General features: G+C 34.6%; 1 protein-coding gene across 1 annotated transcript in view; it reads right to left on the minus strand.

The window, feature by feature from the left end:
- LOC110919878 (probable leucine-rich repeat receptor-like serine/threonine-protein kinase At3g14840) overlaps positions 1-15,693 on the minus strand; it is a 28,867-nt gene extending 13,174 nt beyond the window's left edge. Inside the window, exons 1-2 of the mRNA XM_035985318.1 lie at positions 15,563-15,693; positions 15,309-15,483 (exon numbers count right to left, since the gene is read on the minus strand). Of these exons, the coding sequence (XP_035841211.1) occupies positions 15,309-15,483; positions 15,563-15,671 (284 nt within the window). The 5' untranslated portion in view covers positions 15,672-15,693. The remainder of the gene's footprint in view (positions 1-15,308; positions 15,484-15,562) is intronic.
- Positions 15,694-23,851: the final 8,158 nt, after the last annotated feature.

Genomic DNA, 23,851 nt, shown 5'->3' on the forward strand with positions numbered 1-23,851 from the left:
TTCATAGAGGCATTTCAACAAACACTTTATAGGCAGAATTTTTACATAATTACATATCACATCTTTAGTTTATCAATTAGCCATGATTTCACATGAATTCACCATTTTACATGATTGTAAGCTCCTAATTGCTGAATTCATCTCAAAATTACCAAATTACACTAGATTAACAATCTATTTCCTAGTGTTTATTCCAATTCACATAACCCATTAATCACCTACAATGGTGATCATAGTTTCCATCAAATTCTTCATGATTTCAGCCCCTATTTGTCTAGGGTTTGTCTCTAAACACTATAGTCATGCCTAAATCGTCATAAGACGAACATGCAACTAAAATCTCAGATTTTCCCCAATTCATGAGAATTTCAAGCTAAGGGTTTTCATTAAATTTCACATACCTTATAATCCTCTTGCGATGAGGATCACGATTTTAAGCTTGGATTTTCGTTTGGACCAGATTTACTCCTTCAATTGAGAGCTTAAGCAAGATTTAGGGTTTGAGGAGTGGGGGATCGCCCCTTCTCTTGTTCCTGGTCGACCAACACCTCCAAATGGGGTGTTTGGTTTTTGTTTTACTAATTTAGTGACAAGATTTTTAAGCTTTGGCAACTTAAGTCCTTTCACTTTGGACAACATTTTATTTTGTGGCTTTTAATTCTTATTATAGGTATATTCTCAACTATTAACCAACTAGGTTAAAATTTTAGTTGGTGAATTTCTCATTTATTTATTCTTTATATAATTCTAATATAAAGTTTTATATTTTCGGGGTGTTACAAGTCCACCCCCCTTAAAAGGGTTTCGTCCCCGAAACCGAATTACATACCAAATAATGTAGGGTGGAGTCGCCGCATTTCTTCCTCGGACTCCCATGTAGTGTCTGACCCTTTTCTGTGCTCCCATTTGACCTTGACTTGACTTATTATCTTGTTCCTCAAACTTTTCTCCTTACGATCTAAAATCGCAATTGGTTTTACCGTATAGTTGAGGCTGTTGTCCACCTCGATGTCATCGTAGTGGACATGAGCAGTTTCGTCAGCCAAACATTTTCGAAGATGTGATACGTGGAATGTGCTATGAATTCCACTCAATTCTTCAGGTAATTCAAGTCGATAAGCCACTTTACCGACCCGTTCAGTGATTCTAAATGGCCCAATAAATCTCGGGCTTAACTTCCCCCTTTTTCTGAATCTAATGATACCCTTCCATGGGGAAACCTTTAGCATGACCATGTCGCCAACCTGAAACTCAATTGGCCTTTTTCTTTTATCTGCGTATGCCTTTTGCCGGTCTTGAGCCGCTTTCAAGTGTGCCCGAACTATATCAATTTTAGCGTTTGTAGCTCGGATTATATCGAATGGCGCTAGCCCCCGCGGACCCACTTCTCCCCAACATACCGGGGTCCGACACTTTCTGCCATATAATAGCTCATACGGGGCCATTTTAATGCTCGCGTGATAGCTATTGTTATATGCGAATTCGACCAAAGGTAAATGAACATCCCAACTACCCCCAAAGTCGATAATGCAAGCCCGTAGCATATCACCCAATGTCTGTATTGTTCTTTCGCTCTGCCCATCCGTTTGTGGATGGTAAGCAGTGCTAAGGAACAATTTAGTTCCCATCTGTTCTTGGAATTCACGCCAGAATTTTGAAGTAAACCGAGTATCTCTGTCTGACACAATGGATATCGGTACTCCATGTCTTGCTATGATCTCGTTGGTATAAACCTCCGACATTTTCTCCGAAGTATAAGTCTCACGAATGGGAATAAAGTGAGCGCTTTTGGTTAACCTATCCACTACTACCCAAATGGCATCAAAACCACGACTTGTTTTAGGCAGTTTGGTCAATAGGTCCATTGTAATTTGCTCCCATTTCCAAACCGGAATTTCTAACGGTTGAAGTTTACCATATGGTTTTTGGTGTTCTGCCTTGACTTGCAAGCATGTCAAACACTTTTCCACGTACTTCACGGTGTCCCGCTTCATTCCGGGCCACCAATAATTTTGCTTCAAGTCATGATACATCTTGGTTGCTCCCGGGTGAATGGAATAACGGGATTTATGAGCTTCATCGAGTAGAAGCTTTTTAACCCCACATGTGTTAGGGACCCAGATTCTATTAAAGCGAGTCTTCAGGCCGTGACTGCCCACCTCTAGGTCCTTAACTTGGCCGATAATTCTTTCCTTTTTCCAGTTTTCTGCCCTTACAGCTTCATCTTGTGCTTCTCGAATTTGTTCAAGCAAGCTTGAAGTCACAACCAGTTGCATTGATCGTACCCGTATTGGGGTATTATCCGATTTGCGGCTCAGCGCATCGGCCACTGCATTAGCCTTTCCCGGGTGATAACGTATTTCACAATCATAATCCTTTACCGTTTCTAGCCACCGCCTTTGTCGCATATTTAACTCCTTCTGATCGAAGAAGTATTTCAAACTCTTGTGGTCGGTGAATATGGTGCATTTTACTCCGTACAAATAGTGCCTCCATATTTTTAATGCGAATACTACCGCCGCCAACTCGAGATCGTGCGTAGGATATTTCTGTTCGTGTATCTTTAATTGCCTCGAGGCATAGGCTATGACCTTGCCCCGTTGCATCAATACACATCCGAGTCCCGATAGTGAAGCATCCGAGTAAACCTCCATGTCTTCAACTCCGTCCGGTAGTGTTAGTACCGGAGCTTGAGTTAATTTTTCTTTTAGCGTTTGAAACGCTTTCTCTTGTTCAACACCCCAGATGAATCTTTCTGTCTTTCGGGTCAGCTTTGTTAGTGGCGACGCAATCTTGGAGAAATCCTGAATAAATCTCCTATAGTATCCCGCAAGTCCCAAAAAGCTTCTAATTTCAGAAGGGTTCTTTGGGGAATTCCATTTTGACACCGCCTCAATCTTTGACGGATCCACCAGTACTCCGTCAGCGCTTATAATGTGGCCAAGAAATTGTACCTCTCGTAACCAAAAGGCACATTTAGAGAATTTTGCGTATAGCTTCTCTCGTCTAAGGGCTTCTAACACTTCTTGTAGGTGATGTGCGTGTTCAGCCTCACTTTTCGAATATACCAATATGTCATCGATAAACACGATGACCGACTTATCCAGCATCGGTTTGCAAACCCGGTTCATGAGGTCCATGAAAGCCGCGGGCGCGTTTGTTAATCCGAATGACATCACAAGGAATTCGTAATGTCCGTATCTCGTGCGGAAAGCCGTCTTCGGCACATCTTCTTCTTTGACCCTTAATTGGTGATACCCCGATCTAAGGTCAATTTTGGAAAACCAATTCGCACCTTGTAGTTGGTCGAATAAATCGTCTATTCTCGGGAGCGGGTATCGATTCTTTACCGTGAGTTTGTTTAACTCCCGGTAATCGATACACATGCGCATACTCCCGTCTTTCTTTCTCACGAACAATACCGGTGCGCCCCAAGGAGACACACTCGGCCTTATGAATCCCTTGTCAAGCAGGTCTTGGATTTGGGACATCAATTCTTGCAATTCTGACGGCGCAAGCCGATACGGGGCTTTTGCTACGGGTTTCGCGCCCGGAATCAATTCGATCCCGAACTCTACTTCCCGTTCGGGCGGTATCCCCGGCAATTCTTCCGGAAAAACATCTTCATAATCTCGTACTACCGGTACATCTCCAATCTTTCGTGATTCTTTTTCGGGTTCATTTGCGTATATCATAAATGCTTTACATCCTTGCTTCATTAGTTTGTGTGCTTTCAACATTGAGCATACAATGGGATTGCCTCCTTTTTCGCCATAGATGGTGACGTGTTTCCCGCTCGGAGATGTCAGTTTTATCTCTTTACGGAAACACACGACCTTTGCGTGGTGTCGAGATAGCCAATCCATCCCAACGACGACTTGAAATTCTCCCATCGACATCGGGATTAGATTTATCAAATATTCTTCATCGTCAATGCTCAGTTTGCAATTTTCACATACGTCGCAAACAACAAAACTTTTATTATTACCTATCTCTACTTCTAAGGGCACAGGTAATTTAGTTAGAACAAATGAAGGATGTCGAATAAATCCATATGAAACAAAGGATTTATTCGCACCCGTATCGAATAATACACGTGCAGGAATCGAGTTTACAGTAAATATACCTGAGACCACGTCAGGTTCAATCTTTGCTTCAGCGGCTGTTAGTTGAAAAGACCTCGCCTTTGCTTTGGGGGCTTCACCTTTCTGTTCCTGCCCACCCTTCTTTTCAACCAGCTCCGGGCACTCTGCTTTCTTATGACCCGTTCGATAACAATTGTAACAAACCGTTACCTTCTCCGGGCATGATAAGGCTATATGTCCCGTTTTCTTGCATATAGGACAGGGCTTATCCTTGTAATGACATTCGCCTTTGTGGCCCTTCCCGCAAATTTTGCAACCCGGTGACCCGCCTTTCGTATCAGACTTCTTTGAGCTCTCACTTGTTCGTGCCTTTTTAGTAGGGCTGGGATTTACATCAGGTGCCCTCCGTTCACCCCTTTCGATACTCTTTTTCAGCTCTATTTCCCTTTCCCGAGCAGCATTTATAATCTCGGTAAGGGTCTCGTATTTGGAAGGGGTGATAAACTCCCTATACTCGGCACTCAACATGTTGTGATAATAATATATCCTTTGTTCTTCGTTTGTTACGAGATCATCACAAAACTTCATTTTATCCATAAACGTTGCCGTGATCTTGTCTATGGTCTCGTTTTTGTGCCTGAGCTGCATGAATTCTTGCTTGATTTTATTCATAACCGCTTTGGGGCTATGATGCTTCAGAAATGGCGTCTTGAATTCATCCCAAGTCATGATCTTAACAGCTTCAATACCGATCTCTCTCTTCTTGTTATCCCACCAATCTTTTGCTTGATTTCTTAGTTGACCCGTACCATAGGCTACATAGTCATTTACATCACAGTGGGTTCTCTCGAATACCCCTTCGATATCACTTAGCCATCTTTGGCACACTATTGGGTCAACCTCCCCATTGTATATCGGTGGTTTACAGGCCATGAATTCCTTGTATGAACAAGGTTTCCGTCCTCCATGTTTTTCCTTTTCTAGTTTTGAGTCGTCTTCTAATTTCTTGATTCTATCTTCTACCATTGACAGAACTGTGTTTTGGATTCTATCAATGAAGCCTGTCAGACTGTTTTCGATTGCCTTTCCAACCTCTTCGGCAATCGCCTCCCTGACTTGTTCGGTGACTCTTGGCACCGCATCATCATTACCTTTATCAGCCATCTTCGTTTCTGAAATGTTTACATAAATTGTTAAAACATTTCATTTTTAACACATGCTGTTCTTGTTTGATTTCATCAAGTTCATAACTTGATTTGATCGTTCTTGCTGTTGGTTCAATCAAGTTCACAACTTGATTTGATTGTTCTTGCTGTTGGTTTAATCAAGTTCACAACTTGATTTGATTGTTCTTGCTGTTGGTTTAATCAAGTTCACAACTTGATTTGATTGTTCTTGCTGTTGGTTTAATCAAGTTCACAACTTGATTTGATTGTTCTTGCTGTTGGTTGAGCTTACTTGCTCTTTTCATGCATATCTGTTCATTTCTCGTTCTTTACGTAATATAAGATTTATTAACTAAGATTAGTTCTTACCGGATGGTCGATCAAGCTTGAACCGAACACTTATTGACAACCTGAGGCTCTGATTACCAACTTGTTACACCCTTATTTTTATACTAGAATTAAATATCTATTTTATACCAAAGGCCGTTAAAATTTACATAAGTTTCAAAACTTTTACTAGTTAGCCTACTAAGAACAAAAGTAGAACGTAATATTGTTGTTTAAGACTTTGATTACAACAAAAGAACCACTGTTTAACAAATTTAACATAGCGGAAGCTTCGAAGTGGAGTGTTCGGTTCATTTATCTTGTCGCTTGATCGCCATCCATGACTTCTAATTACCTAAGAATCAACAATTAGATCGTTAGTTCTTAATGTTTAAGAATGATAACGTTTTAAAGCTTAATACCCCATTAAAAGAATGAGAATATAAAAGTGTTCCAGGCTCCACCGTAATTTACGGTACCACCGTAAATTACGGTGAGTGCTGGAGATTCCTGGTTACACCGTAACACAGGAGAGAACCACCATAAATCAAAATTCCCTACCGTAAATTACGGTGACACCGTAATTTACGGTAGCACCTGGGAATTCATGCTTTTGTTTGGTTTGAGCATTTCAACCAAAAATTCCAACTTTCGGGTTTCAACATCCTGCATTATCAAAGTAGTAAAGGTCTAATATTTCTAGTGCATCATACTATAGCCACTACATACATCAATTTATCATATTCGGAATATGGACCATGTTTACTTGATTGTTTGACCCGTTTGGCTTGCCTACGGAAATTTCCTTCCTTCTTGGCAACTACCAACGAGCTAAATTCGTCATTCATACTAGTATTCAAATATGACAACGCCTTTGCTCCAATCCAATTTAACTAGAAATATGATAAACAACTACAACGATCTAAATTTACATAATGTAACGAGACGTGTTACATACCTTCAAAGTAACCCTTTTTGACGTGGTTCGGCACTCGCTTGTCCACTTGACGCTCCTGCGCCCGTTCCTATTGAGTTCAATTACCATATGTTTAGAACTCTCTTTTCAAATCATCATTCGCATAATACACTAAATATCATGATTATACGTTTAAACTTGAAATTTCAGTTTTAAGCCTTCATAGAGGCATTTCAACAAACACTTTATAGGCAGAATTTTTACATAATTACATATCACATCTTTAGTTTATCAATTAGCCATGATTTCACATGAATTCACCATTTTACATGATTGTAAGCTCCTAATTGCTGAATTCATCTCAAAATTACCAAATTACACTAGATTAACAATCTATTTCCTAGTGTTTATTCCAATTCACATAACCCATTAATCACCTACAATGGTGATCATAGTTTCCATCAAATTCTTCATGATTTCAGCCCCTATTTGTCTAGGGTTTGTCTCTAAACACTATAGTCATGCCTAAATCGTCATAAGACGAACATGCAACTAAAATCTCAGATTTTCCCCAATTCATGAGAATTTCAAGCTAAGGGTTTTCATTAAATTTCACATACCTTATAATCCTCTTGCGATGAGGATCACGATTTTAAGCTTGGATTTTCGTTTGGACCAGATTTACTCCTTCAATTGAGAGCTTAAGCAAGATTTAGGGTTTGAGGAGTGGGGGATCGCCCCTTCTCTTGTTCCTGGTCGACCAACACCTCCAAATGGGGTGTTTGTTTTTTGTTTTACTAATTTAGTGACAAGATTTTTAAGCTTTGGCAACTTAAGTCCTTTCACTTTGGACAACATTTTATTTTGTGGCTTTTAATTCTTATTATAGGTATATTCTCAACTATTAACCAACTAGGTTAAAATTTTAGTTGGTGAATTTCTCATTTATTTATTCTTTATATAATTCTAATATAAAGTTTTATATTTTCGGGGTGTTACATTTCGCTGCTTGCTGATATCAAACGTAGGTTTAATGTGTTCAAGTGTTCATCAATGTTTAATTGTTTGTACATACATTTTTAGATCGTAGGTTTAATGTGTTCAATAATATTTACCTTTTGTTTTTTTTTTCTGGTTAAAGAACAGGTCCAGCCGTTCAGGTGTCCAACAACAATCATCAAACAGGCTGATTATTGGCTGTGAGTATTCGTTATTTCATTTCTTGTTTGATAAATTATTGCCTGTGAGTATTCTTTATTTTTTTTCTTGTTGGTAATTTTGTATGTTTATTCTTTTATTTTTTTCGTTGTTAAACTATGGATGGTTGTTGAATCTTGAATTCTTTGAAGTGATGACGAAACCACAATCCCAAAAACAATCTTTAATTGGGAACTTTTTCAAAAGAAAATATAAAGAAATTAATGAAAATCGGGTTGTTAATGATGATACAATTCCAAATGAATCAACTTCTCCGAATGTTGATAATGATAATATCCAAGCAAATGATGACGTTGATGCAAGTCCGAATGTCAATAATGATAATCCTACATCTTCAATTCCAACAACACGAGGTATTATTGATTTGAATGATCTTCCTTCGGATCCATTTGACAGGCCACCTATTTCTAGTTATCACCCAAATCAAATCGATGGCATAAGAAGGTCATATCTTGTTAAAGGGGCTTTTCAACCGCGTAGTCATAAATTTCTTGTTAGAGACTTTTATGAAAAAAAAGACATTTTGTTGTTAGTTGGTTAGAGTATAGCATCAAACCACACAAAGTATATTGTTTATAGTGTTACTTGTATAAATAAGATGTTGGTAATCAAGGCGGAAGAGATACATGGTCTTCTAGTTCTAAAGACTTTTGTGATTAGAGTAAAAAGGGTTCATTAAATAAACATGTTGGGAATGTTGATAGTCATCATTTAAACGCGGCACAAAAATGTCACAATCTCATGAATCAAAAGCAATGCATGGACGAGAATTTAATGAAGTTGAGTAAAGAATAAATGATTGCAAATTATTATCGATTACATGGTTCTGTTATGAGTGCTAGATTCTGTCTAGAAAAACTCTTTACCATTTCGTGGCCATGATGAATCGGAAGAATCTAATTCTCAAGGTATTTTTTTTTCGGTGTAAACTTGATTAGTACTAACCACCCAGAAATTGGAAAGTACACATTAAGGAACGCAAAAAAGAACAATAAATTGACATCACCAAGATACAAAAGGAGACTATTGAATGTTTTTCAAAGGAAGTAACAAAAAACATTTGATGATTCTACAACTCTTAAACAAGCCATTGATGATTTATTAGCAAGCAACCTATTAGGCACAAAGCAAGTAAGTAATAAAATTCATAGATTCTTTACATTATTATTATAATCGTTATTTTTTATGTTATAATTTATTTTTGTTTTAGGTGAGAGGCCAAAGTTATGATGGTGTAATCAACATGTTGGGAGAATATATTGGGTTAAAAGCGTTGATTTTGAAAGATAACCCGTCAGCACATTACATCCATTGTTTTGCTTATCAACTTCAGTTGGTTATTGTCGCTGTTGTAAAAAAAAAAAAAACATACCAGTGTCAAAACTTTCTACGAATTCCTTTACATGGTTGTCACTACGGTTTCAGCTTCTTGCAAACGAAAATATATGGTAAGGGAGAAAAAAAGGCTAGAGTGGAAAAAGAAAAACTTGAAGGTGAAATTAAAGCGGGTAAAGGATTAAACCAAGAGATTTCGCTAGCAAGAGCCGGTGATACACAATGGGGTTCCCATCATAGAACCATCATGAGTTTGCTTAGATTGTTTCCGGAAGTTGTTACCGTACTTCAGTATGTTAAAGAAGATAAAGATTGCAGTCAACAACGATCAAATGCAAAAGGTATTCTATAGTATTTTAAAAAATCTCGAGTTTGTTTTTTATATGCATTTGATGTGAGATATATTAAGTTACACAAATGCTCTTTGAAAACACCTTCAACAAAAAGGTAAAGATTTATTAGAAGCGGCCAACTTGATAAATGGTACAAAACGAGCATTAAATGTTTTAAGACAAAATGGGTTTGAGATGATGTTGGAAAAAGTGACTTCCTTTTGTAAAAAATACAACAGTACAATGTTGGACATGACAGAAAGTTATGGTAATCTAAGGAATCGAAATAATGTCATTACAAATCGACATCATTTTGAACTTGACATTTTTAATGAGGTTTTGGACATGCAAAATCAAGAATTAGGAAATCGATTTAGTGAGGTAACAACAAGTTTGATAAAATATATGTCAGGTTTAAATACTTCTAATGGTTTTTCTAAGTTTGACCCACGGAAGATATTGACGTTTGCTAAGATGTACCAGGATGATTTTACTACACAAGAAATAGGAACTCTTTTGGGTGATATTTTCGTCACACAATAAACGATGATGATAAATTTGCAAACTTGAATGGAATAAGTGATCTTGTGCGTGTTATGGTTGAAATGAAAACACATATTTCTTGTCCTTTAGTTTATCGGTTAGTTAAGCTAGCTTTGCTTTTACCGGTTGCAACCGCAACTGTTGAAAGATGTTTTTTCGAAATTGAAGTTTGTCAAGACGGATTTACGTAATCGAATGGGCCTAGAATTTTTGAACAATCTCGAAAAGGATTGTTTACGTGAACTAAAAGACGACGATGCTATGGAACGATTTCAAGCTATGAAAAAAAAGAAGAGGAAAAATCTATTAGGTATTTGTTTTATTTTATTTATTTATTGTCGTTTTTTGAATATTGTATGATTGCACGGTAATTTTTTTTGAGATACCCCTAAGATAATGTTCTAGTTTCGCCAATATAATATATATATATATAGGGAGCCGCTAAAATGAAAACCACTCCCAGTCATAAGAACCATGAGAACTACTCTCCACCAATTAGATTATGCCAACTTAAAGGGTATTTTAGTCATTTACCCCAAAAGTCAAATCTCTGCTCTCTCTCTCTCTCCATTTAAATCACCTGACTTTTTAAATCTCCTCTCTCCTCTCTCATCTCTCATCTCTCATCTCTTCCTTTTTCTATATTCAAAGTTCCATTCAAAGATCCAGACCACAACAAACACCCCATGAAACGCTCAACGAGGACAGTAGAGAGACAGAGAGAGACGGCAGAGGTAGGTGGACGACGGCGATCGAGGGGATTTTCCGGCGACCCGTCTGAGAAGATGACGATGGTGAGCGACGGTTAGTTGACAAGATCGAGGGGGTTTTCCGACGAAGCACAACCCTTAACCTGTTTTACTACACTTTACCGGAACCGGTTTGGGAATTGAGCCTGGTTTTAGGATACAGAAAATGTTTTCCACAAACAAACCCTCTTATGTTTGTTTTTGTATGATCTGCTTCTGCATTTTAGTTTTTTGTTTTTGGCTTCATGTTCGGACTATTTCTGCTAGGAACAAGCTATGGCTTCTGTTGCTCACCTTCATCACTCCCCTCTCTCCGGAAACAACCTTCGCCATTCGCGTATTCCTGGCCTTCAGTAACCAACCCTTACCTGCAAAAACCTTGTCGGTTTTACCGCTTTGCCTCTCTGATTTAAGCCAATTGATATACTATCTATTCGACAACCGATTCCCTGTACCGGTGGTGGAGGTGGTAGTGCTGGTGTTGGCAATGGAAGCTGTGGCGGAGGGGGAGGTAATGGTGGTGATAGTTGCCCGGACAAAGGGGGGAAATTCGACGACAATTCATCGGTAGACAGTTTGGGGCCATTTGGGGCCATTTGGGGCTTTACTTAGTGGTTGGAGATCAAGGGTTGCTGCTGATCCCCAATTTGCATTCAAGGTGTTAATGGAGGAAGTTGTGGGTGTGAGTGCAACCGTGTTTGGTGACATGGCAACGAGTCCAAATTTCGGTCTAAACAAGCCTGATTTCGTGTTTTCGACACTAGTCGTAGGATCAATTTTGAATTTTACCCTTATGTATCTATTAGCACCCACCATGTCATATGGATCAACAACCCTCCCTTTCATATTCGCCAATTCGCCAAACAAGCCACATGTTTGAGCCCGGTGCATATAGTGCGGTGAACCGGCTAGGGACATTTGTGTACAAAGGAATATTGTTTGCAGCAGTGGGGTTTGCTGCTGGTTTAGTTGGGACCGCGTTGTCCAATGGGTTGATCAAAATAAGGAAGAAAATGGACCCCGGGTTCGAGTCACCTAACAAGGCTCCACCTACTGTATTGAATGCGGTCACATGGGCGATTCATATGGGTTTAAGTGCTAATTTAAGGCACCAAAGCCTGAATGGGATCGAGTTTTTGTTGGCGAAGGGTTTGCCGCGGTTGTTGTTTAAGAGCTCCGTGTTCGGGTTGAGACTGGCGAACAACGTTCTTGGTGGAATGAATTTTGTGATGTTGGCACGGGTGACCGGATCGCAAAGCGCTGCTTAGTGGTGAACACAAGGTTGCCGATGAATAGGTTTCGAATGAGCTAGAGCTGAGCTTAAACCTAAACTCAAACTCAAGGAAAGTGGTAGCCTGTTTTAGTTATAGAGGGTGTAAATTAATTGGAATTGATATGTTTCAAACAATTTAATGCAGAATTCTATCTGGTCCTTTCCAAACAAATGAAACGTTAAATATCATGAAAAAGCATGAGAACGAATAAAAACAACAATTAAAACCATTTTTTTATAATATAAACCTCGTTATGATTATAATTATAATACATATTAAAACTAGGTTAGTGGTTCCGGCGGAGGCGGAGGTGACTTTTTCACCGATGATGCCCGGCGACTTGAGGTTGGCAGATGAATTTGATTTTTGCGTTTGATTTTTCTGATTGTCCCCGCTTTCCTCCGCTGATTTGTTTCGGTGGTTTGTTTTGATCTTGATAATTGATTGCGTTTAGTTGTTCGTTTACTGCGGTGTTCTAGATTCGAACCTTAGAGTGGGTTGAGTTGGCAGTGATTTGTAAAAACAAAAGTTATACCGTAAACTTTTTAACGTAAAATCTAAACTTTTTAACGTAAAAACGTTAAACGTAAAATGTAAAAAGTTTTACGTAAAACGTTAAAAGGTTTACGCAACAGTAAAAAGTTTTACGTTTTACGTAAATCGTAAAACGTAAAACGTAAAAAGTGTTACGTAAAAACGTAAAACATAAAAAGTAAAACATAAAACGTAAACAAATAAAACATAAAAAACCGGCGCGTAAAACGTAAAAACGTTAAAAATGTTGAGGTAAAAAACCGGCACGTAAATCGTAAAAAAACGTTAACGTAAAAAACCGGCGCGTAAAACGTAACAAAACCGGCGCGTTAAAACGTAAACTTTTTTATCGTAAAACGTAAACTTTTTGACGTAAAACGTAAAAAAACGGCGCGTTAAAACGTAAAAATTTTAACGTAAAACGTAAAAAAAACGGGCGTTAAAACGTAAAAAAATTAACGTAAAAAAACGGCGATTTTCTGTTGCGTTCGGTTTTGCTTAAAAACGTTTTTGTAAAAAAAAATTAAACCGTAAATTGTTAACGTAAAACGTAAACTTTTTATCGTAAAACGTAAAAACGTGAAGCGTAAAAAGTGTTACGTAAATTTTTTCGTAAGTTTTTCGTAAAACGTAAAACGTAAAAAGTTTTTCGTAAGTTTTACGTAAAGTTTTTCGTAAGTTTTTCGTAAATTTTTTTCGTAAGTTTTGCGTAAACTTTTTCGTAAGTTTTTCGTAAAACGTAAAAAGTTTTACGTAGAACGTAAAAAGTTTTACGTAAAACGTAAAACGTAAAAAGTTTAACGTAAAACGTAAAACGTGAAAATTTTAACGTAAAACGTAAAAACTTTTACGTAAAACGTAAAAAGTTTTACGTAAAACGTAAAACGTTTTTCGTAAAACGTAAAAGGTTTTACGTAAAAAGTAAAAGGTTTTACGTAAAAAGTTTAACGTAAAACGTAAAAACTTTTACGTAAAACGTAAAAAGTTTAAATTTTTAACGCAAAACGTAAAAAGTGTACAAAAAGGGGCGCGTTAAAAAAAGTGAAAAAAACGGCGCGTTTAAAATGGCGTGTAAAAAAACGACGCATTAAAAAACGTGGAGAAACGGCGCGTTTAAAAAACGACGCTTGAAAAAACGGCGCGTTAAAAAACATCGGAAAAAACGGCGCGTTAAAACGGCGTGTAAAAAGCGTGTAAAAAATTTTTTGCGCGTTAAAAAACGTGGAAAAAAACGGCGCGTAAAAAACGTGTAAAAAACCGCGCGTTAAGAAAACGCCGACTGAGAAAAACGACGACCTAAAAAAACGGCGCGTAAAAAACGGCGTTAAAAAACGGCGCGTTAAAAAACGCCGATTGAGAAAAACGACGGCTTTAAAAAACGGCGCGTTAAAACGGCGCGTGAAAAACGGCGCGTAAAAAACGGCGCGTGAAAAACGGCGCGTAAAAAACGGCGTTAAAAAACGGCGCGTTAAAAAACGGCGTTAAAAAACGGCGCGTTAAAAAATCGGTGCGTTAAAAACGGCGCGTTAAAAACGCCGATTGAGAACGGCGCGTTAAAAAACGGCGCGTTAAAAACGGCGCATTAACAAACGGCGTGAAAAAACGGCGCGTTAAAAACGCCGCGTTAAAAACGCCGATTGAGAACGGCGCGTTAAAAAACGGCGTTAAAAACGGCGCGTTAAAAAATCGGTGCGTTAAAAACGCCGATTGAGAACGGCGCGTTAAAAAACGGCGCGTTAACAAACGGCGTTAAAAACGGCGCGTTAAAAACGCCGATTGAGAACGGCGCGTTAAAAAACGGCGTTAAAAAACGGCGCGTTAAAAATGGCGCGTTAGAAACGGCGTGTTAAAAAAACGCCGATTGAGAAAAACGACGCCTTAAAAAAACGGCGCGTGAAAAACGGCGCGTAAAAAAACAGCGTTAAAACGGCGCGTAAAAAAAACGGTGCGTTAAAAAACGGCGTTAAAAACGGCGCGTCAAAAAAACGTAAAAAGTTTAACGTAAAACTTAAATTGTAAAAAGTATAAAAATCTTTTAAAAAAATCTGAATTTATAAATGTTTTTAATAAAGAAATTATGTTTAAAAAATAAAAGTAATAAAAAGTAATTAATGAATAGGACAAAAAAGGTAATTTAAAATTAATATATATAAAAAGACAAAATAGAGTTATTTTACTTAAATACCCTTTTGTATTATAATATTAAAGACATAATAAGACAAAAAGCTTTTAATATTAATATTAACTACTTTTAATCACATTCATCCATCTAGTTGATCTAAGTGCCATAAAGTGGTTCTCATGGTTTTTACAACTAGAGGTGGTTTTCATTTTAGCGATCCCCAATATATATATATATAGAATAAGGATGTATAGAAAACCCACTTTAATTTAGAAATCCGGGAAACTTAAAGCTCCCGATGTTTTTTTTTCTTGAAAAAATTTACACATGTTATATACATGTTTTTAAGGGTTTTGGGCAAAAAAATCAAAAAAGCGCCGAGTAGATATTTTTAAAAAAAATAAACAAGTTTTGGTGTAACACATGTTACATTCATCTGACATATTTGTAACATGTGTTACACCAAAACTTGTTTATTTTTTTTTTTAAATATCTATTCGACGCTTTTTTGATTTTTTTTGCCCAAAAACCTTAAAAACATGTATAAAACATGTGTAAATTTTTTCAAGAAAAAAAAAATCAGAAGCTTTGAGTTTCCCGGGTTTTCTAAATTAAAATGGGTTTTCTATAGATACTTACATTATATATATAGAGAGAGAGAGAGAGAGAATGCAAAAGGCAATAATGAAACAAATTATACAACTTACATGTTAACAATGTGACAAACATCATCACCGGGGCAATTACAAACAACAACGTTCTTAAACTCAGGACGGTTTTTATCTGCCGTTGTGTTCCAACTAGGATTTCCATCACATGGGTTCAGGCTAAAATCCCAGTCCACTTTTCCTAGTTGCTTAGCTATTTCCTTAAGAGCAACCACTATGCACGGATTCTTATAGTTAAACAAAGATAGCGACGTCGTTCCAAAAAAAAGGAAACATCAAACATAACAACTTACCTTCACTCGGATGAAGATGTCCGGCTAGTGATTGAAGGTAAAGAAAAGTAGACAAGACCAGCATGATAATAAATAAAACTCTCGAGCTTGTTTCCACCATTATTGACATCGATATGAATGGATATGTAGCAATGAGTAGCAATTCTTATAATAACACAATGCAAGTAAAATTCGATTATAACTTTATGTGGCATAACATCAAACACGTCATCATGTGCATCATTCCATGTATTTAAACGACCGACACTTATGTTATATTGCAGTAAAACTGACACTTTCAGGAATCGATAAAGTCACCGTTTGGTTTTCGAATGTAACTTATACCAACGGTAGTGGAGAAAATTTTGGGCGTTTTATTCTAAAATCACGTATCTCCACGCCAAAAACCACTCTCTTGGACGTTTTTTTCAAAAAAAAAAAAAAATGTCACAGGCGTTCTTAAATCCACGCCTTTTGTTCAATTTTTTGACCAATCAGATTTAATCTTCTTTTTTTTTGTCCAATAGCTTTTTTGTTGGTTTTTCTTATTTAATTATTTATACCCCTTTTAACATAATGCCTCACAATGCCCACATCACCACTACATCCATTTTAGAAAAACGCCTCATAATACCCTATTGCTAACTAGACTATCATATAGTACAAAACGCCAAAAAACAGGTTCTACGCATGGTCATAGAAACATTCTTACACGTCCTAATATTTCCCACTATCTCTGCTTTTTAGATCATTTTATTATAATCTTTAGTTTTTTAATGTAAATTAAAAACATTTTTAAACATCCTTATATTTCCCAATATTTTTGCTTTTTAGATTATTTTATTATAATCAAATAGTAAAATATCTAAATAAGTCAAAGTACTGTAAAAATAAATAATAAATAATTTATTGACGAACACTAAAAGAGTAGAACTTGACTATAAATTTAACATGTTAAAAGATCAATATATTAACTTGTTAAAAACAAGTTTCTTACAATTTTTTTCAAAGTTATTGCATATAAATACATGTAGAAGTTGTTTTAATAAAAAATATTGAAACAATAAAAAATCTTTAAAAACAATAAAAAAATGTAAAAAAAAATTTTACAAAAATATTTTTTTTTATTTGGAAAAGTTTCAACACATATTTATATGCAAAAGTTTCGAATTTTTTTTTTGAAAAAAAAGCCTTTTTAGCATGTTAAATTAAATACTTAAAATATATTTAATATGTTAAACACACTGGGTTCCCCCACTTTTTTAATATTTCCAATTTAACCTCACACTATATATATATATATATATATATATATATATATATGTATGTATGTATATATATATATGTATGTATATATATATATGGGAAGGCTCAAATGAAAACCACTAGTTATTGTGAAAACTCAAAAACTAATTAAAAAAGTCAAAAAAACATACCAAATTTTTTTTTGCATAATAATTTTCGCAGGTTTTTTTATATAAAAAAATTTTCAAAAAAAACTTTTTTTTTTGTGTAGTGCACATGTGTAATACTACACATGTGTATGTGTACTACTACACATGTGTATGTGTACTACACATGTGTATTATTACACATGTGTACTACAAGATTTTATTTTTTTTAAAACGTTTTTTTTTCATATATAAAAACCAATAATTTTTATAAAAAAATTGAAAAAAAAAATTTGTGTATTTTTTAGGCTTTTTTTAGTTAGTTTTCGAGTTTTCACAATAAAAGTGGTTTTCATTTGAACCATCCCCTATATATATATATATATATATATATATATATATATATATATATATATATATAGGTAAAGAGTACTGTACAATATTGCTTATCGTACATTACGTACGCTTCAATCTCAGTCGTCAGATCATCTTCCCGCATTTTAAAATCGCATGTTGTTTTTTTTATAACAATTTCGCATGTGATAATTTTTGATGAATTCGCATGTTGTTTTTTTGTACCAATTTCGCATGTGATAATTTTGATGAAATAGCATGTTCTTTTTTTTTTATAACAATTTCGCATGTGATAATTTTTGATGAATTCGCATTTTGCTTTTTGTACCAATTTCGCATGTGATAATTTTGATGAAATAGCATGTTGTTTTTTTGTAACAATTTCGCATGTGGTAATTTTGATGAAATCGCATGTTAAAAAACCAACATGCGAAATTGTTACAAAAAAAACAACATGCGAATTCAATGCGGGAAGATGATCGGACGGCTGAGATTGTAGCGTACGCAATGTACGATAAGAGCATTTGTACGTTAACCTAACCCTATATATATATATACATATATATATATATATATATATATATATATATATATATATATATATATATATATATATATATATATATATATATATACAGACTAATTATAATGAGAAAACTCACCCCAGTTAAGAAAACCCGGAAAACCCAATTGTGTGGACTAGAAGCATCCACACCATTTTATGTAAAAGATCAAGGGTAATTTGGGAATTTTGTACTAGACATGAAAAGCTTTTTTATGCAGACATTTAATTCTACCACATATGATTCTTCTCTCATCATAACCACAAAATCAAACACATTTCTCTCTTTCTTTCTCTCTCTCTAGATAACCAGTTTTCCAAATCTAAGATCATTCATAATCAACCATCAAAATTCTTCTTCTTATCAAAATCATTCATAATCAACCACCAAAACTCTAGATCTACAAGCGTAACAACCCGGTGACGGTGTAGTTCAAGATCCGGTTTCTTGGCGAACGAAATATCCATCGATCCACCACAAATCATCACCAAAACCACTGGTTTTCTTGGCGGATTTAGTGCTTTGAGTGGTCAAATAGATTTGTAAGGTGGGCTCGGGTAGTTCCTCGACAAGGGTTTCAAGATCCGATGGTGGTTTCAATATCCGGCGGTGGTCAACAAATCCGATGTTGAAGATGATGTTTCAGATGACGGTTCGATGTTGAAGATGATCTAAAGATGTTTTATGTTGAACATGATGTTCCAGATCTAAAAGATCCTCCAGATCCATAAGTATGTTTGTGTTTTCAGGGTTTTTTTTTCAGATTTGCATTTTTTTTTTGTTTTTTGTAGATCTTCATTTTTTGTGTTTTGTAGATCTGCAGCTTTTTTTATTTTTTTGTTCAAGAAGATGAATGTTTTTTGTTCTTGTTTTCTGGATATGTTGTTTTTTATTACTGATTTTTTCTTTTTTTTTTTGTAAAATTTGTTTTCAGATCTGAACAAATGGAAACAATTTGATTTAAGTTCTTATGCATTGGATTCAAATATAAGTTATTTTCTTGTTTATTGTTATGATGATTGAATCTAAAAAACCTGTTGTTGTTGGATTCTTGTTAATAAAGTTATATTTTTTATATACATGTTATATATTTGATGTAACAATTCTCATAACAATTCTTTGCGTCTTAGTTATTAAACTCCAAGATTTAGGCATTTTTTATGTAACACTATGTAACCAGGTGTTAGAAATGTAACAATCAAAGAAAAAAAGCATGTTACATTTTTTTGTGTTACATAAATAATGGCAGTTACGTTTTTTTGTGTTACATAAATAATGCCCGTTACATTTTTTGTAACAATCAAAGCAAAAATGTCTGTTACATTTTTTTTGTGTTACATAAAAAATGTAACAATCAAAGAAAAAATGTCTGTTACATTTTTTTTGTGTTACATAAAAAAATGTAACAATCAAAGAAAAAATGCCTGTTACATTTTTTGTGTTACAGAAATAACGTTCGTTACAGAAAATAAAGTGCATTGTTACACTTTTTTAAATTACTGTAAAAATAAAGTGTGTTGTTACATTTTTTTTAGGTTATTTAAAAATAAAGTAAGTGTTACGGAAACAAAGTGTGTTGTTACATTTTTTTGTGTTACAAAAAAGTGGTTGTTACATATGTGACGTAAAATTGATCATGTAAAAATTATATGTTACGTTTCTATGTAACATTTGATTATAGAAAAATGTTATATTATGTTATATTTTTGATGTAACAATTCTCATAACAATTCTTTGCGTCTTAGTTATTAAACTCCAAGATCTAGGCATTTTTTATGTAACACTATGTAACCAGGTGTTAGAAATGTAACAATCAAAGAAAAAAAGCATGTTACATTTTTTTGTGTTACATAAATAATGGCAGTTACGTTTTTTTGTGTTACATAAATAATGCCCGTTACATTTTTTGTAACAATCAAAGCAAAAATGTCTGTTACATTTTTTTTTGTGTTACATAAAAAATGTAACAATCAAAGAAAAAATGTCTGTTACATTTTTTTTGTGTTACATAAAAAAATGTAACAATCAAAGAAAAAATGCCTGTTACATTTTTTGTGTTACAGAAATAACGTTCGTTACAGAAAATAAAGTGCATTGTTACACTTTTTTAAATTACTGTAAAAATAAAGTGTGTTGTTACATTTTTTTTAGGTTATTTAAAAATAAAGTAAGTGTTACGGAAACAAAGTGTTTTGTTACATTTTTTTGTGTTACAAAAAAGTGGTTGTTACATATGTGACGTAAAATTGATCATGTAAAAATTATATGTTACGTTTCTATGTAACATTTGATTATAGAAAAATTATATGTTACGTTTCTATGTAACACATGTAACAAAACCAAAAAAAAAGAATATGTTACAAAAATAGATTGTCATATACATAGGTAACAAAACAAAAAAACATACGAGCAAAAAATAATATTGGAAAGTAGTTGGTTGAAGTGTAATGATGAATATTGATGTGAGGGTTTCTTACAACATGCAGACTTTTGTCTATTTGTAAGAGAAATTGTATAAATGTTCCAATATTACCCTTCAGTACATGAAATATATTATAAAAATTGAGACAAAAGGACACAAAAGCAACTGATGGAAAAAAATGAATCCTAGCCATCCATCAAGTATGATCAATGGTTGTTATTGGGTTTTCAGGGTTTATCAACTCAAGTGGGTTTTCAATTTCCTATATATATAGGGTACCGCTAAAATGAAAACCACCTCAAGTTGTAAGAACCATGAGAACTACACCGTACGGGGCGAGTTGGACCAAAATTTTTTTTCATAAACGTAGATGCGTGTATTATAAACACATTTGTAAAACAAAAAATTCAAAAAACAAATGTCGTGTGTGTAGTCTTGAGCACCACAAGTTTGTGTTTACGGGTACCGTAAATTTTAAATAAAATTTACGGTACCTGTAAAAACAAACTTGTGGTGCTCAAAGCTACACACACGGCATTTTTTTTTAATTTTTTTTACAAATGTGTTTATAATACGCGCATCTACATTTATGAAAAAACTTTTTGGTCCAACTCGCCCCGAATCAAAAAATTCTCATGGTTCTTACAACTGGAGGTGGTTTTCATTTTGGCGGTCCCCTATATATATATATATATATATATATAGGGAAAGGATAAATCGAAAACCCACTTGAGTTGAGAAAACTCAGAAAACCTTTGTAAAAAAACCATGTAAACTCATGAAACATTTCTAAAAAAAATAGGAAACATAATATACATATATTTGAACATTTTTAAAAAAGAAACACAAAAAAACACCAAGTAGTTTTTTTTTAAAAAAATGTTACAAAATTTCAGGTTACATAATATATATGTCCAAAAAAAAATGTAACATACAAATTTTCAACATTTAAAAAAAAATAGTAAGCGTTTTTTTCATTTTTTTTTTCATAAATAGGTCCGTGTACATTTATATTACATTCCCTATTTTTTTTAAAAAAAAGTAAAAATGTTACATAGAGTTTATTTGGGTTTTCTCAACTCAAGTGAGTTTTCGATTTATCTTTCCCCTATATATATATATATATATATATATATATATATATATATATATATATATATATATATATATATATATATATATATATATATATATATATATATATATATATATATATATATATAGGGTAAGGTTCATGCGAGAACCACCTTTATTGCGAGAACCGCGAGAACCAATGTGAACACAATCTAAAATAGCTAAAAAAACCCTAAAAAAACCTAACCCCCACCCCCCCCCCAAAAAAAAAAATTACCATCAAAATCGCTACTTTTAGTAGCCAAAAGAAATTAAAACTTTTTTAAAATTTTTTTTTTGCTACTAAAAGTAGCGATTTCTTATAAAAATTATTAAAAAAAATTTTTGTGTGTTTTTTAGCTATTTTTAGGCATTTTTGGTTGTGTTCACATTGGTTCTCGCAATAAAAGGTGGTTCCTAACGGATCTTTGTCCTATATACATATACATATATATATATATATATATATATATATATATATATATATATAAATATAAATAGGGAGCCGCTAAAATAGAAACCATCCCCAGTTGTAAGAACCGCGAGAACCACTCTCAACGAATCAGAAAAAACGGGTATTTTGGTCATTTACCTCAAATATCAAATCTCACCTCTTTCTTCATTTAAAGTCTCTGACTTTTAACATACCTCTCTCCTCTGTCATCTCAAATTTACATCTCACTTCTCTCATATCTCAGATTCATTCTCATCCTCATCTCTCATCTCTCAAATCTCTTAGATCCATCTTCATCTCTCAGATTCATTTTTCTTGTTCAGCCAACTCCATACAATTCCCCTGGTCTCCCTCTTCATCTCCTTGTTGAGAAACCCTAACTATACTTCAAACACACACACATGAAATCAAAATATCTTGACCATCTCTCTTAACATAGCCAACACCCCCCACCCCCTTTGTCTCCCTCCCGACACCATCTCAGGCGGACAAGCACCGCGGGCGGCGGATGAAGACGCGTCGCCGCTCACGGCGGCGGCGATGGTGAGTCGTAACGACGACACCGCTCCTTTTTTCACGTTTTTTCCGATGATGGATGAGGTTAGATGAAGGTGATGATGAATCGAGAGAGTTTAAATAGAGAAGAAAAGAGAGGGAAGCGGCGGAGCCGGCGACGGCGGCGGCGGTGTTCTTATTTACTACCAGCTTCCGGTATCACCCCCACCCGGTTCTCTTTATTTTAATTTATTATTTTTTTATAAATTTTTTTATGATGGTGTAGTTGATGATGTTCACGGCGACGGCGGTGGAGGTCGGGCGACCTCCCCGTTCTTCCGTCTACAGTGGCGGCGGAGGTGGTGGTTATCATCTTCAACTGTCTTTGTTTTGATATCTTTCGGGTCAGATTCAAGTTGGTTCAACTTCATGTTTGGCGGTGATTCGAGTTATGGTTCAGACTAGTGTTCGGGTTTTACCGGTCAACAGTCAAAGTTTCGGGTTTGGTCAAACCTGGTCAAAGTCAGGTTTGACTGGTTCAGGTCAACTGGTCAACGGTCTGATGTGGTTTTTTTTTTTGAGGCGTTGATGATGATAGCAATCTATCTGAGACACCTACCGAGTTGCGATTTTCTGGGTGCGTTCGTTTTGTGTAAAAAACTTTTACATAAAAAATATGTTAAAAACGTAAACTTTTTAACGTAAAACATAAATTTTTAACGTAGAACGTAAACTTTTTAACGTAAAACGTAAACTTTTTAATATAAAAAACGTAAAGATTTTAACGTAAAACGTAAATTTTTTAACGTAAAACATAAACTTTTTAACGTAAAACGTAAAACATAAATTTTTTTAATGTAAAACGTAAACGTTTTAGCGTAAAATGTAAAACGTAAACTTTTTAACGTTTAACGTAAATTTTTTTTAACGTAAAACGTAAAACTATTTTATGTAAATTGTAAAACGTAAAAAACGGCGCGTTAAAAAAACGACGCTTGAAAAAGCCGGGCGTAAAAACGGCGCGTTAAAAAACGACGCGTGAAAAAGCCGGGCGAAAAACGGCGCGCAAAAAAAAAATTGTTTTGTTAAAAAATCTGAATTTAAAATTGTTTTTTAATAAAAAATTATGTTTAAAAAATAACAATTAATATAATAATACAAAAATACTAATAAAAAACAATAAAAACGAAAAGACAAAATTGAGTAAATTTACTAAACTAACCTTTTGGATTAAAAGATTAAAGACATAATAAGACAAAAAATATTTAATAATACTTTTTAATTACTTCTAATCTCATCCATTGATCTTGAAGATCTAGTGGTTGAAAAGTGGTTCTCTCGGTTCTTACAATTGGATGTAGTTTTCATTTTAGCGCTCCCCTATACATATATATATATATATATATATAGGACAAGGATAAATCGAAAACTCACTCCAGTTGAGAAAACCTAGGAAAACCTCATCTCCACCATTGAATAATATGATCAATGGTTGTAATCATCTTGTATGTTGTCACA

Source organism: Helianthus annuus, chromosome 16, assembly GCF_002127325.2.
Source record: "Helianthus annuus cultivar XRQ/B chromosome 16, HanXRQr2.0-SUNRISE, whole genome shotgun sequence".
Lineage (NCBI taxonomy): Eukaryota > Viridiplantae > Streptophyta > Magnoliopsida > Asterales > Asteraceae > Helianthus > Helianthus annuus.